The sequence below is a fragment of the Botrytis deweyae genome, assembly GCF_014898535.1.
Source record: "Botrytis deweyae strain B1 chromosome Unknown BDEW_032, whole genome shotgun sequence".
Classification (NCBI taxonomy): Eukaryota; Fungi; Ascomycota; class Leotiomycetes; order Helotiales; family Sclerotiniaceae; genus Botrytis; species Botrytis deweyae.
Window position 1 is genome coordinate 246,208 of NW_024066239.1, and position 14,297 is coordinate 260,504.

The 14,297-nt window shown below is 42.2% G+C and overlaps 5 protein-coding genes across 5 annotated transcripts; 4 read left to right on the forward strand and 1 right to left on the reverse strand.

Moving 5' to 3' along the window:
• Positions 1-781: 781 nt before the first annotated feature.
• Positions 782-2,565, forward strand: EAE98_009982 (uncharacterized protein; the record flags this gene model as incomplete). The annotated part of the gene is made up of 3 exons (XM_038957603.1): positions 782-981; positions 1,035-2,065; positions 2,129-2,565. The coding sequence occupies 3 exons, from the start codon at positions 782-784 to the stop codon at positions 2,563-2,565; spliced, it is 1,668 nt and encodes a 555-aa protein (XP_038806066.1).
• A 618-nt stretch (positions 2,566-3,183) lies between these two features.
• Positions 3,184-5,210, forward strand: EAE98_009983 (uncharacterized protein; the record flags this gene model as incomplete). Its single annotated transcript, XM_038957604.1, has 3 exons — positions 3,184-3,187; positions 3,250-4,103; positions 4,272-5,210. The coding sequence occupies 3 exons, from the start codon at positions 3,184-3,186 to the stop codon at positions 5,208-5,210; spliced, it is 1,797 nt and encodes a 598-aa protein (XP_038806067.1).
• A 971-nt stretch (positions 5,211-6,181) lies between these two features.
• Positions 6,182-8,448, forward strand: EAE98_009984 (uncharacterized protein; the record flags this gene model as incomplete). Its single annotated transcript, XM_038957605.1, has 8 exons — positions 6,182-6,431; positions 6,486-6,549; positions 6,601-6,862; positions 6,942-7,238; positions 7,326-7,658; positions 7,740-7,850; positions 7,916-8,076; positions 8,137-8,448. 8 exons carry the CDS (start codon positions 6,182-6,184, stop codon positions 8,303-8,305), a joined length of 1,647 nt encoding a protein of 548 aa, XP_038806068.1. The 3' UTR covers positions 8,306-8,448.
• Positions 8,449-9,796: 1,348 nt separating this feature from the next.
• Positions 9,797-11,170, reverse strand: EAE98_009985 (uncharacterized protein). The gene is made up of 2 exons (XM_038957606.1): positions 10,280-11,170; positions 9,797-10,212 (listed from the first exon to the last, which is right to left on the reverse strand). Exons 1-2 carry the CDS (start codon positions 10,730-10,732, stop codon positions 10,027-10,029), a joined length of 639 nt encoding a protein of 212 aa, XP_038806069.1. The 5' UTR covers positions 10,733-11,170; the 3' UTR covers positions 9,797-10,026.
• A 2,091-nt stretch (positions 11,171-13,261) lies between these two features.
• Positions 13,262-13,591, forward strand: EAE98_009986 (uncharacterized protein; the record flags this gene model as incomplete). Its single annotated transcript, XM_038957607.1, has 1 exon — positions 13,262-13,591. The coding sequence occupies one exon, from the start codon at positions 13,262-13,264 to the stop codon at positions 13,589-13,591; it is 330 nt and encodes a 109-aa protein (XP_038806070.1).
• Between the last annotated feature and the right edge of the window lie 706 nt (positions 13,592-14,297).

The following is a 14,297-nucleotide window of genomic DNA, read 5'->3' on the forward strand; positions in this document are numbered from 1 at the left end:
GATAGGAGATGCCTGAAGAACGAAGCTTTGGAGCTTCAAAGCTTATGGCAGCGATAAGGTTAGTTGCTAAAGAAGTTAGTAGGTGGAACCCCGCAATTGAACCCCTGACTATAAGCGGTTTTTCATTGGCCGTAATACAGTACATGCTTTGTGGGCCCGGACTTCGGGCTCTGTTCTGTACAAAGCTGTTTGTGAATTTTACGAGTAAGCTGATGTCGATAGTGGGGTATTCGAGGAATAATACAGAGTACTTGTTGAATCCATTATCATCGGTTTCCTTGAGATGAATAGTGATGATGCTAGTAGACATCACGAGATTTGTCAAACAGGAGATGATACATATTCCAGTGCATATGTCATGGCATTCTTTGTTCAGAGAAACTTTCCTTAAAACAACTCACATCGCAAGCAAAGAATCAATCATCGCGATATCATTTGGACAAATACAGAAGTTTCGTATTCCGTCCCCAAAATGCTTGACAGTCCTCGATGTAACGTTTTGATTGTGTATCTGAGCATGATTGTCCAGAATCATCCAAACATCTTAGCAAACCATAGGTGCAGAATCGTAAAGTAGAAACATCACAAATGAAGACACCACCACAATCCATTTCAAAAATATCATTGGTTTGTCAACCGTCAAAAGGTTTCTTTGCATAAAGCCACAATCAAGTGTAGCATCACGATGCTTCTTCCTCAATGGGTCATTTGCAAATTTCCCCTCATTCCTGCTTTTTCAACTGGCAGTGATAAGGATGGTTAGTAGTTCACGTTGCTCAACATGAGTTCACCTTCTTCATCTTCCAAAATTAGATACAGGATGATACCGACGAAAGATGACGGATTGAATGCGGCGGTAGGGAGAGTTGATGAAGAATCAGAAGAGGTGGTACAAGAAGAAAGCGTCACGGGTTCCGATAGCAGATGGAGATACATCACGGAGTCTCTTCCTCACTGGAGAAGCATTTTTGACCGGGAAACGTGAGCTGAGTCCATCATCTCTTGTCTCACTCAGCAGTACTAATTCCCCACAGCTATCCTGGCTCCCTTCTATTCAACACGGGGGCTTTCATCCTCCCAGCTCTTTACTCCACCCTCAGTAAACTATGGGTAGCCAATATCGATTCTACCCAAGTGGCAACCACAGATGTATACACCTATATCGGCGTAATAGTAGAGGTACTCAACGAGGGACTCCCTCGAGCTGTCTGGGTTATCATAGCTGATGAATCAAATCGAAGTGTACGTTCACGATTGACACTCACCTATACCCTCATTTCCTTCCAAATTCTATTCGGTATTCTACTCATGATAATTTTTCTCGCAAGTGCCGAACATCTCGCCGCGGCTTTTGTACCTGAGATTGTAAGAAAAGCCAGTCTTACATATGTTAGAATCTCATCAGTACAAGCATTATCCAGTGCAATGAGCACTGCGGTTGCAAATTCAACACGAGCTTTGGATCATCCAGATGTACCGCTGTTGATTAGTTCGGTACAATTTGCGGTGAATATTTTGTTGGACTTGCTTATCATTTCAAAATTCCATGTAGGCTCTTTCACACCAACAGTTAATACCCAGGCGTTGATCAGAATGACATGTGATCTTGCTTCTGCAGGATGTGGCTTGCTATATTTTATTTATCTTGCTTTGAAGATGCAACGGTCTTCTTCTTCGCCTTCTACTACACGCGAATCCGCATCTTTATCGGCATCTCCATCGGGGTCACTATCACCATCCGAGTCAGGAAACGCAGCCGAGTCAAACCCCAGAATCACCATTTTAGCACTCAAAACACTCTTCAAACCAGGAAAATGGACATTCCTCGAATCCGCTCTCCGCAATGCGATCTATCTATGGCTCATCCATGGGATTGTATCTATGGGTCTTGATTATGCTACTGCATGGGGTGTGTTCAATAATATCCGATGGGGTATTGTTATGGTTCCTGTGAACGCATTGCAGGCATCTACATCGACCTTCGTGGGTCATGCGTGGGGAGCTTGGAGAAAGAGTGTTGGGATTGAGACCAGGAAGCCGAGAGCTGAGATGGCGGATGTTAAAAGTAGGTCTTGAGCTCCATCTATTGGAATAAATACGAGGGAGGAAATAATACTGACAATCACAGAAATCGTTCACTACGCCCTAGTATCCAGTGTCATTGCCCTTCTCGTAGAAAGCCTGTTCTGTATCTTCCTCTCCCTCTGGGGCATCCGCAAGTTTTCTTTCTACCTCTCCGAATCCGCAGCTGTAGCAAAAATCACGGAACACATGTGGAGAACAATCGACTGGTGTTATATCTTCTATGCCGTCACCACGCAACTTGTCGCTATTCTCCTGGCTACTGTCCCGAAGCTTTACTTTGTGCAAAGTCTGGGAAGTAATCTACTATGGATGCTACCTTGGGCAATTGCGGTAAGTAGAATTCACATGACGAGCGAGAATGCGTGGACGTATGATGGGATTATTTTTGGGGGAGCGCTGGTTTTTGATTTTCTGAATGTGGGAGTGGTACTTGGGGCGTGGTATTGGGGATTGAGGAGGGGGAGATTGGTAGTGGGTTGATTGTGGGAGGGATCAGAGTTAGGGTGTATCAAGGAAATTGGAAAATTAGTTGACTTTTTTGATGCTTTTAATCGGACTATGCATTTGAACCAAGTAGAAAAGATTGGTTCCAGAATTCCAGATTTGCAACAGCATCTCATCTTGATATGTTGAGACTGTGAATGAGTGAAAATTAGAATTGATGAAGCTGCCAGAAAGAAACTCTCGAGATGACACTATCTTCTTCATCAGTGGCTGGGGGGAGGAATGAAAACTTGTAAAATCACACATCTAGGAAGCACTGGCTGGTATCCAGATTCATTTAGCAACATTTGCCTAAGTCGGTATACAGGCAAAGCAGCTAAGTCTGTGACAAGGAAAATAGTGTCTGAGGCCCAAGAGGCCCTAGAATGTTGTGGATACACTGCCTAGATATCCTTACCAGTAGCCTGGAGTGGATCTTTAATCGACCCGGAATACGGGGTTGCTAAAGCTTATTTAAATAAGCTTATTCGCAACCACTGGGTAAGTATTCCCTTGTCACTTTTTGTTTCCAGCTTTTTAAATACAGAGATTTTGTCAGTAATTTATCGCATGTTGAGAAGTGTCTCGAAATTTCACTCAATTTCATTATTTAAGATGGGTAAGTTTGACGAGAACTACCTACACATACTACTTCCAAAATATTGACCAAATCGTCTTCAGGTTACTCGGAGATTCCATGTCAAATCTGTGGCGTTAGCTTTAACATAGGACGAGATCGGACTCCAGATGAAATTGATGACGAAAGTGCTTCCTGGTATAATCCAGATGGAGGGTATAAGGCGGGGGATGAAAGTTGTGGTACCGAGTATGGATGTTTGTTCTATCGTACAGCATTGATTCCAGAACAGAATGGAGAGCACAATATGCAAAATAATCTACCTTTCTATGAAGATAACACACCCATGGTTGAGGATGACAGTTTGTCGTATTCCTATGAAAGTGCATCGGATGATGAGCCTTTGGAGTATGATTCAGACTCGGATGAGAGTTCCTCCAAAGACCATGTTTTGGAAGCATCTTCCGCAATAGAAGATCACCAAGACGCCCAAATAGGCAATGAGATGGAAATAGATGACTACGAGAGTGATTGCAATTTCGACTCAGATGACGACAAAAAGCTATATCACGAATGGTTATCGAAATTCGATCAACACAAGTTACTAAATCCTCCAAGAGTCGAGAAGATCATGATGACTAATGAAGAAGCACAAAGTGTGCAGTGGGAGAATAAATTTACACATCTACCAGGCCCCAAATGCTCAGGAAGCAAAGCATACAATGGCAATTTCATCACTGCTCAAGAAATGAGAGGGTGTACCACGGCACAATGTCTCGTTTACAAGGATAATAACTGGAGTCCTAGCCCTGATGACGAAGACTTTGAACTCGAGGGGGGTGTCTTTCTTTCCGGTCTTGGTGACCATGTACCTTCACGGGACATGGGTTACGTCGTATTAGCGCCAGCCCGTCATGGACTCGATAACGATGTGCTCGCAGATACTGTGATTTGGCAAGTAGGTCTTTTCAATTCTTCATGATCTCAAACAAAGGAAATTCTTCCATCAATTCTAAGAATTAGTCATGTTCTCATGGTCAGACTGCAGCCGAGAATATTGAATATTCTATTCACACACCATTATCTTAAGAACAAAGGTTTTGAAAACTGATTTCATGATCTGCAGGTGCCTCCAAATACTCAGGAAGTGGCAATGCCATTTCATCCAACTTGTCTCGAGGTCTATAAACATGCATCACGGCTAAGTTTCAATCAGACTTCTATTCAAGATTTAATGAAGTGGCGCGATAAAGAGTCCTGCTACAGATATGACACTGATTTTCCTCGCGATCGCGCTGTCCGTCACTGCAGTGAGCAATGGTGGAGCCATAGTCGCGGCACAGAATGGCTCGCCGCAAACCCTGTCTTCATACCAGCTTTGCGCTCTGTCTTTCAATCAGCAATAACCAAAAATTCACATTTCTCCCTCAGCTCGCCAGCCTTCCCTATCCGCCCTTCAAAACCTCGGCCCCGACGGTCCCCACGTAATGATTCTCGGGATCCATTCCTCAAGCTGTCGCAAGAACTTCAAGATGAGATTATATTGTATCTTCCATCTAAAGATATTGCCTCCATTCGTCTCGTATCCAGGGCTTTTACTCAACTTTCTCAGGGTTTCTTTTATAAACTTGTTATTTCTGAAATGCCTTGGTTGTGGGAAATATACGATCTCACACCTCCATCTTTCTGGGCTACTGTTTCTGGGGCGGACCTCAAGTCTCGTGAAAAAAGACGAACAGAGCATAATGAGCAGTTAGTGGCATTGCGTTCACTTATTTGGGAAGAACTTCCCGAGTTGTACGACGAATGGAAAGCTGCTGAGCCCATGTTTGATGAGAAAATTGAGGGGGCGTTGAAGACGGGGTTTGAGAATGGGGTTGATACGAAGAAATTGGATTGGTATCAGTTGTATTTGGGAATTACTAAAGGATTCAAGGAGGGAAGATTGAAAGGGTTACGAAACAGAGAGAGGATTTGGAAGGATGTGGAGGAGATTATAAGAAGAATAAAGAAGTATGAGGAAACGGGATGGGCTGTTGCAGAGAGAGGTCAACAAGTGGTCTGACGGATTCAGAAGTGTATGGTATATAAAGTGTTTGAAGGTCCGTATAATATTGAACGGTAAGCGTGCTTCTTGGTTTGTTAAGATATGAGTCTCTCGTTCATCAATGAAGATTCATCGAGAAAAGCAAACGTAGATCCAAGATACAGCTCAAGTTGTGTGCCACCGAACATGGTATTTTTATACTTTCTGTAGAAAACATAGTCACTCACGCCATCGTGTTATAAGACAAAGTATTGAGATGGGTGGAGCCTGGATTGGGGATAGAGTGAAGGTGCATAAGGAGATAGGGTTTAAGGGAAATGTTCGGCAGTTTGATTTGACTTGTGGAATAAGACGGCAATGTGAAAGAGTTGTCATCTACCCCACTTCCTTGGCATGCAAAGAGGATTGAATGTGGAAGGTGCAACTTATTGTCTCAACTCGTAAATACCCACAACATCTTTTCCCCTGGTTTATTCATTGCAACTCTCCTAGGTAAATATCCTATCAAAAATTCTCCTTGGCTGAAGAAAAGTAAGCGGCGGTTATGGAGAGCAGATCATTCTGGATCTGGACACGAAGCGGGGTCGTTCATGCTGCCCCTTCATTTTTCGCTTATGAATACAATCTGCCTTGATCGAGAAACTAGATTTGTTACTGGACAGTACTAGGATAAGAGACATTAATGCGGATTACATGCGAGATAAGTTTTAAAGATTCTTCCAAAAGCTAATTTAAATGTCACTCACATGATGCGTTGTGGCATGGTGCTCGCCAACCGTACTCCAATAGCTGAACAATCTTGTACAGACCCAGAAAGATCTGCAAACCTTCAATACGATACAATGTAACATCTCAGGACGTATAAGTATCTCGTCCCCTCCATTGTCACCTTCGAACCTTTGATTTATATCTCGATCAAGCCAATATTGATTCTCTTTTGTTCGAACAGAGATACTTCGTTTTCATTACCATTCGCACAACTTCAAAGCATGGATACTACTAAGGATTCCCAGTGGAGGTATTCAACTTCATCACATATTCCTCTATCATTACAAATAATTGTAATCTCTGTGGTTGTTACTTCTCTATGCTGTGCCTTTCGGCGTCTATACTTCCATCCGCTGTCCAAAATTCCAGGACCAAGGCTAGCTGCCGCAACATCCTGGTATGAATTTTATTACAACTTCATTCGAGATGGAATATATGCCAAGAAGTTTGAAAAAATGCACACAGAATACAGTCAGTTTATCTTTTCAACTCAAGGCTCCCGTTTGGCTAAATAGCACCCTTCAGATTCTTCGGTCATCCGAATTGCCCCCAATCATGTCCATGTCAATGATCCAGAATTTTTTTCAAAGTAAGCACCTGAGGTAAACAACATCGAACTGTGGATATTGAGTCATGATAGAATGTTCAACAACAGGACAACTTATCGCAAGGACCCAGGTTATTATAAGCAGATAAGCGTGTCCGAGTCTCTTGTTTCCATCCTAGACCCACAAGAACATCGTCTGCGGCGACAAAAAGTCAGATCTTTATTCTCGTCAAAAGCTGCAGATTCGATGGCACCAGGTATTCTCGCAGTCGCTCAGGAAGCGGCCAACGTCATGATTAAGCGTGGAGAAGAGAAAAGACCTATTGACATGCATCGACTCTGTCGCTCCATTTCTGTTAGTCACTGCTATTATAGTTCAATATCATTTTCCCCCTCTTCTCACACGAATCATCATGCTAAGTTTTGAGTAACAGTCGGAAGTAATATTTAAAATGGCTTTTGACGAACCTCAACATCTTTTAAACTCACAGGAAGAGCATCCGGAATTATTGGCAAGCATGGATGCCTTCTTCAACAATTTTTGGATATGTAAGATTTCTCACCCACTTCTCTGCCTGCTCACGTTCAGTCGATGTCTCTCTTGGGACATATTCTCTAACCTTGATTTTGTCGTCTCAGTGAAAACATTCCCCGCCGTTGCGTGGTTGGCAACAAACCTACCTGATTCGCTAGCCCAGAAGACAGTTCCCGGATTTAAAAGTATTAGAGATGTGAATACACTCCATTTTCTTTTTCATGCCTTTACTTTCTATACAGCGTTCTTCATTTCTATTCATGCTCATCATGTTTTTTCTTAGAAATGCGCAAAATGGGCCACAAGGGCTGTTGCACGACAGAATTCACGCGAAATCACCAAAAATGACTCGTCATCAAATACCGTCTTCGATCTTCTTCTCGCTTCAACTCCCGAGGAACCGCGTTCCGAATTTTCCATACCAGACTTGGTAGACGAGGCGTTCTTATTCGTACTTGCAGGGACTGACACTACAGGAGCTACAATTGCAAATGCTTTATACTATATTCTCTCTTCATCATCCGTTTCTTCTAAATTGCTAGACGAACTAACTGCTCACGGTATTACATCGCACGAAACTTTTGATTGCAGCCTAGTTCAAAGATTACCATATCTGGTAAGTAATTCGTTCGCATCTGCGCGACAATACATCAGATGAGAATTTTGATGCAGGAGTTTTGCTAAAATATTGAAACAGACGGCAGTTGTCAAGGAAAGTATGCGTGTTCATACTTTGGTGCCAGGTTATCTTCCGCGTATTGTACCCGATGGGGGAGTAGTTGTAGATGGACATTTCATACCAGCAGGTGTACGTATACACTTTTCCTAATAGCCAGAGTGGAAAGACTATTAACACGCTCGAAAAACGTATAGACAACCATCTCGCAAACCCTTTTATCACTTCATCATAACGCGTCTATCTTTCCTTCGCCCGAGAAATTCGACCCCGAACGATGGGTTAGGGACGAAGAGAAAGTATTAGAAAAGTATTTCGCTCCATTTAGCAAAGGTTCAAGAAATTGTCTTGGCATGAAGTAAGTCACTTTTCTCTTCCAGAATGACGAAGTCGATCAGGTTGCTAACTGAGTGTTCAGTCTTGCGATTGAAGAAATACATATAGCAATTGCGCTTTTCATTTCCCGGTTCGAATTAGAGCTTTATGAGACAGACGCTAGAAGTATGGAGTGGGTAGATCGTGCAAATGCGGTTAATAGATCGACCGTTAAGGTGCTTGTTAAGCGTGATAGATGGGCCGATAATTAGTGATATGCTTGAAGTGGCTGAACTTCTTCGATGAAGAAGTCAGGCTGGAAACAATTTAAGAACAGCAAAAGCATATCAGCTCTGCTAGTATATACTTCGTACACTCAGTATGGTCAAATTGAAGAATCAAACTAAAAGAATTTGTAGTCAGGTTTGCCGTGAATTCGCTGCGTAGTTGATCTTGATTGAATTCTTAATGATTTTTAGGAAAGCTGCAGTTGAGTTTAATCCATCCGCAACAAATAGAATATTGTGAATCAAAAATAAAGTATTTTCTGAATATATCCTGTGCAGCACTAGATATTTCTTTGGACAGAACGAATCCATGCGGGCGATCATTGGCAATGTGATCAGGCTGAGCCTCAATAAGGCTCTCGATACCAATAGCGAAGTAAATTCCCGACGACCACTCTTCCACAACCAACGCTGCAATGACAGATGCATACTCATGGCTAAACCCACCAGCGTGTCCATATCGCATGATATCAGCAAAGTGATTACAACAGTGATGATCCATATAACTCAGGAAAGTGGCTTCCTCTGCCCGGTACGAAGAAGGAGTGGAAGAACAATTTGGTAGTCGATGATGGATGCTGGGATCAGTTCAAATTTGACGGCGTCACAGACTGTTGTTTGGAGCATAATTGAACCTTTGTGTTCGACTTTCTTTACCCGGACGTGATGTGAATAAGCTTGATGCGGAATGGATATCACTTTAGCGTCAGGTAATGACCTCTGCGTGAAATCCGAAGCGGAGCAATCGGCGAGATTTGCAATTTGGTAAACATCCAATTGCTGTGCAACTGGGCAGTTATCATAGGCCAGAGAGTAGTAGCGTCACAAGTCATGGCGGTGTTTGTGAGCTGCCATACACAGGTCCCGACAATGCTGATATCCCATATGTAACTAGCATAAGGGTATCTCTTTCGCTTATCGGAAGGTTTATGCCTCATTCAAAGGGTCCAACGAGAGATGATCTCTTACAAACCTTTAGACTAGATGGCTTGAGGAAGGAACTCCCTCCAGTTCATCCATAACTTCTGCCGCCTCTTGGCAAGAGCTTCAAAATGTGGCTTGCTTTTTTGACTTTCTGTTCAATATTACCGTGTGAACTCAGCAAACTGAGGTACACTTTCATGGAAATGAAATTATATATAGAGAGATGACTCGCTTAGTATACCTGGTGGAGTATGTTCTTCAATTAAAGTAAAGCGGACCTCGAAATGAGGCGGTTTGATGCAAGAACTACCCTACTAAATGCTTCTCTTCATAGTTGAGATGACTGTCACTAATATATCTCAGTTCGAGGTGTATATCTTCAACATTTATCAAGTGTGAATCTGGGAGGTGCCAAATTATCCGCAGTTGGAAATCTATCTGACCAATCGCAAATATGTTTTCAGAACAAAAAAGATGATATAAAGTCATGGATTATGGTTTGGATCTACAAGAAACTATTCCCAAATCCCATTCTCAAGCCGAAGAATTTTAAAGTAAAGAATTTTCATAGCGTGATTACTATCATTATGCTAAGTAGTAATGAATAACCATCCATTTAATTCCATGCGTCCACCAACCACCATCTACCCAAGATCGGCCCATTGTATACATCTGTGTAAAATGACACGTTGTATTAAAGTATCCATGGTTCACGTCCACGCGAACAATTTCCACTATATCCCAAATCCTCAAGTGTTCAATTAACCTTCTTATCATATCCTCTAGCTCGTAGCATCAAAACTAACGGGGGTACTGGCTTGTCCTGCAGCCGCAGTATCCAACTTAATGTTGTTGGCCAACTTTGTCTGTTCGGGCGCGGGATCTCCAGACTTTCCTTGAGCTACCTTGATTTTAAGAGCAAGGACTTCGGCGGTGAGTTTGAGAACCTTGTTCTTGATTTTGCCGTTCTAGAGTTTATGTTAGTTGCTGTTATGTACTGTAATTATATGACGGAAAATGGATGGGAAAATATACCTGAAGAGCAGTAGCAGCATCACCATCAGCGGCCGCAATGGCTGGGTTGAATCCATCAACTTCAGCATCCTCAGCAGCATCATGAACCCCTTGAATGATCTTAAGATCAGATGCGGAAACAGCAGCGAGATTGTTCATATCGATACCGGTAAAGAGTGCATTGGCTTCATCTTGAGCGGATCCGGCAGTTCCCGCGGAGATTTGGAAATCATTGTATGCCGAAGAGGTCAAAACACTTCCGGCTGCAGCCGTTGAAGTTGAGCTGGATGCTGCCGATGTGGCTGCGGCAGTTGAGGAAGCGGCGGCTGTGGCCGATGCAATTGCGGAGGATGCCGCTGCTGTGGCCGATGAAATTGCGGAGGAGGATGCCGCGGCGGCCTTTTCCTTCTTGGGAAGAGGAGAGGCGTTAACGACAGAGAGGAAGAGGACAAGAGCTGGGAGTGAGAAACGCATTTTGATTGGATTGATTGGTTGATTGGGGTTTATAAAGGATGGATAGTTGAAGTAAGTGGTGAGTGAAAGAAACTCGTAATATAAATTTTGTAATATAGAATGAATGTATTAACAGTTCAATGGACAGCACAGCTGTTGTAGAAAGTATTGGAATGAATGTGTGTAGTGAAGGTGAAGAAGATGATGCTAATAATGAAATAGAAATGTAATGAGGAATTATCCGGTGATCTTATAGTTCTTGATGCCGTCGCTTTTTTTGCTTACTCTTCCTGATCTCAAAGGTTATTTTGACAGGCACAATACATCTGATCTCCTAGGATATGACATCAATCCCTACGATAAAGGCGTCTATGTACAGAATAGCGGGAAATGAGACGCCCAGTACATCTGAAGTAACATATCTTGCCAGGATCAATTGATCAAATCTGACATCTTCAAACTCGTCCGAAGAGCACTTGTCACTCATCAGATAAGATCTCAAGCCACTAGGCCAACAAAGAGCAAGAATTAAACCTTAAAGTAACATGAATTGGGATGCTATAGGTGGAATTTTGAAAAGGCATTGAAAATAGATCCGTCCCATCTAACTTATTAACGGTTACTAACATACCGAGTTTCATACTTGAGATGGCACTCTGGACTTAGGACGAAGGGGCTATTTTTGATGTTCTTGGCGGTGGTCGAGCGTTTGGGCCTGCCTGATGACAATCGATTTGAGCTGTTTCAGACTGAGAAATCGAAGGATTTCGAAACTCATAAGGTTACTTCAGGTATGGTTGCCTTATATTCTTGCTTCATCATGAATACAACCTAGAGAGTTGGTGTTTTGAAGGTTGGAATTAGCTTCGCATGATAATCTAGGATGTGAGTTCCCTTGGATTGAGCTGAAATTTCCCTCTTCAAATCACTGACATGGTTACAGTTTTCCCGCCTTGAACCTTTTAAGTCGTGTCTATCCCACATGATAATCGTGTATATTCAGACCAGCATACACTTAGTAATGTTGGATCGTATATGCACCCAAAGGACGACGTCGAATATTTATCTTTGACATGGAAGAATTGCAAGAAGATTTGAGATTTTTGGTGAACGCTTAAGATGAAGGGGCGTGGCTGATTCGGCAAATCAAAAGGTGGTGTGGCTGTGATCCACGTGACACTTCTCTCTCTCTGATCTCTCGAAATTCAATTCCATACACATTCATTTTTGTCTTTACCACTTGAATCAAAACAGCTAGAATCACAAACGAGAAAGTGTTCATATCACAGATATTATGAATTCTAGACTGAAGAGTCGTCGATCCCTTTGTTTGACTTGTGGAGATTACTTCAACGAATCCTCGAGCAGTCCCCTTAGGTGCGTTAAATGGGCTCCGTCGCTTAACATGGGCGTATCAACCAATCAGATCATCAGAATTCCTTGATTTAATCTAATTTTCAAACTTAATCTTTAATATAAAAATCAATCAATATCATTTTTTTATTGAAATTTCGAATATAATAATATATACTGATTTTTAATCTTTAGAATTTTTTTAAATTTAAATTTTTTTAAAATAAAAATCAAGATTCTATATTATAAATAGTATAATTGAAAAACTATTAAAATAACTATTTTATTCAATAAGGCTTTATTATTCAAGGTATATCACACAGACTACCTTCGGAGCCCATTTAACGCACCTAAGGGGATATCGGTGTAGCAATGAGTCGAATGATTATGAACAGATGTATCGTGTCACTCCTTTGACATTTCGACCAGGAATGGGACCTCCATCATCATCTTCGCCATCCTCTCGTTGAGACAAAGCTTTCGCTTTTTCTTCGGTTTACCCCGATCATATTCCTCACGAATTTCTCTCTTTACTAGAACGGTAGGATAGGCCTTTATTCTAATTTTGACTTCGACCATGGACTTTAATGCGCTAAGACGTCGAACTCGGAGCGATATTAGATTTGAATGATCGCAGCGAGATCTGACTCTATTCCCTGGGTATCACAAGATCTCGAATCTGTACATCGGCCGAGGAAAGAAAAGTCGTTTGAAAGGAAGATCTGTTATTAACTTACCCGGTGTTCTTCCCAATTATGGTCCGTTCAAGGACAAAACACTATCACAAGTGGTCGGGCGAGTACAAGATGGGACTTTTCGAAGGTTTGATAGTGATCGGGCTATTTCGTGAATGACATATTTCATGATGAAAAGATATTCTTTTCCAGACACATGAGTTACTTTGTTACTAAATTTTGTGCAATGCGTTGCTTATGAAATAGCCAACACATTTAATTTGCTCGAATTTCCATGATGAACACCGATAGAGGTAGTGGTGTCTTGTCTTCTCGTGGGATTTGGGTGAGATAAATTACAGAAAAGTTGGAACCTAACGTGCGTAGAATCGAGAATATTCGCTCAGCGAGAGAACTGACTCCTCACAGGGCAGGACGTCAAATGTTTCAAAAATCAGCCATGCATGGCTGGAAAATTCCGTCACCAACCCATGGATAAAGTCGTGTGTATGACCTATACGAAATGTATCTTGAAGCGTCACTCTTCTGGATGACTGACATTTCCCTAACTCTTTGTCAAGTTTGTCGAGCAGTGCATCGATCAGATCAATGTTGGATCACCTCCGATCCGTGGACTTCTCCGCGACAATACCATGTCGAAGCAGGGCTGCTGGGATCTATTTCCCTAGGATTTTTCCCCCAACCCGTGAACACTGCTGATAAGCAGTCTATAAACGACGACAGACAAGAAGGGAGAGTAGAAGAAACGAACATTGTCAGGCTACCTGAAGATCGAGACTACGACCTCGTATGGAAGATCTGTGATCTGACCATGGCCAATTCTGCTCTCTGACCCTATAGGTATTCAATTTGAAGGAATAAGTATACACGAATACATATTGTGCAGTTCAGACGTCGAACACGCTGGGTAACTTACCTGAGGGGCGTTAGCACTGCTTGAGTAAGCCCTGGAGCATTTAACCTTTATTTCTTTATGCCAGGGACAACTTGGTTGAAGTTCCAATATCAAGGGCTGAAAATTATCATCACACCCAAATTTTTGGAGTATGATGAATCCTAATATGGCCTCACAATTGCCTATTTAGTAAATTTCCCTGCCCTACGCGAAAAATGTCCTGAATTCGTGAGAATCACCCTCATGCATATCGCTTTGGTCCTTACCGGTATTAGATCCTGTTAGAGTATCAGAATTATCTCGGCAGTTGTTCAGAACCCGGAACCTGATGTTATCTGCATCTAATTTGCGATCAAGAACTCGCTCCATTTAGTAGTCATAGATATCGTCAATTCCAACGCGAAAATAACGAATACTTTTGACCTCAGATAAGATTAATTTTCCGGAAACAGTCTTCCGCTAACACACACTTGGCATTCGCTATACTCTCCACTTCCTTGATGCAAATCTTTCTTCCTTGCACAAGATTAGAAAAGCTTTTCTGAAGCCAAGAGCCAAGATCTGGGGATCGTTGGAAAGTTGCTTTTTCATCTGGAACATCTGCCAATCCCACTCCGCCTAGATAAGCAAGAATTCGACAAGC

Excerpts from the sequence above, each read along its gene's own strand:
- EAE98_009985 (XM_038957606.1), bottom strand. The coding sequence starts at position 10,732 with ATGCGTTTCTCACTCCCAGCTCTTGTCCTCTTCCTCTCTGTCGTTAAC. Across the intron at positions 10,213-10,279 it reads ATGCTGCTACTGCTCTTCAG|AACGGCAAAATCAAGAACAA; the intron begins GTATATTTTCCC and ends CATAAACTCTAG.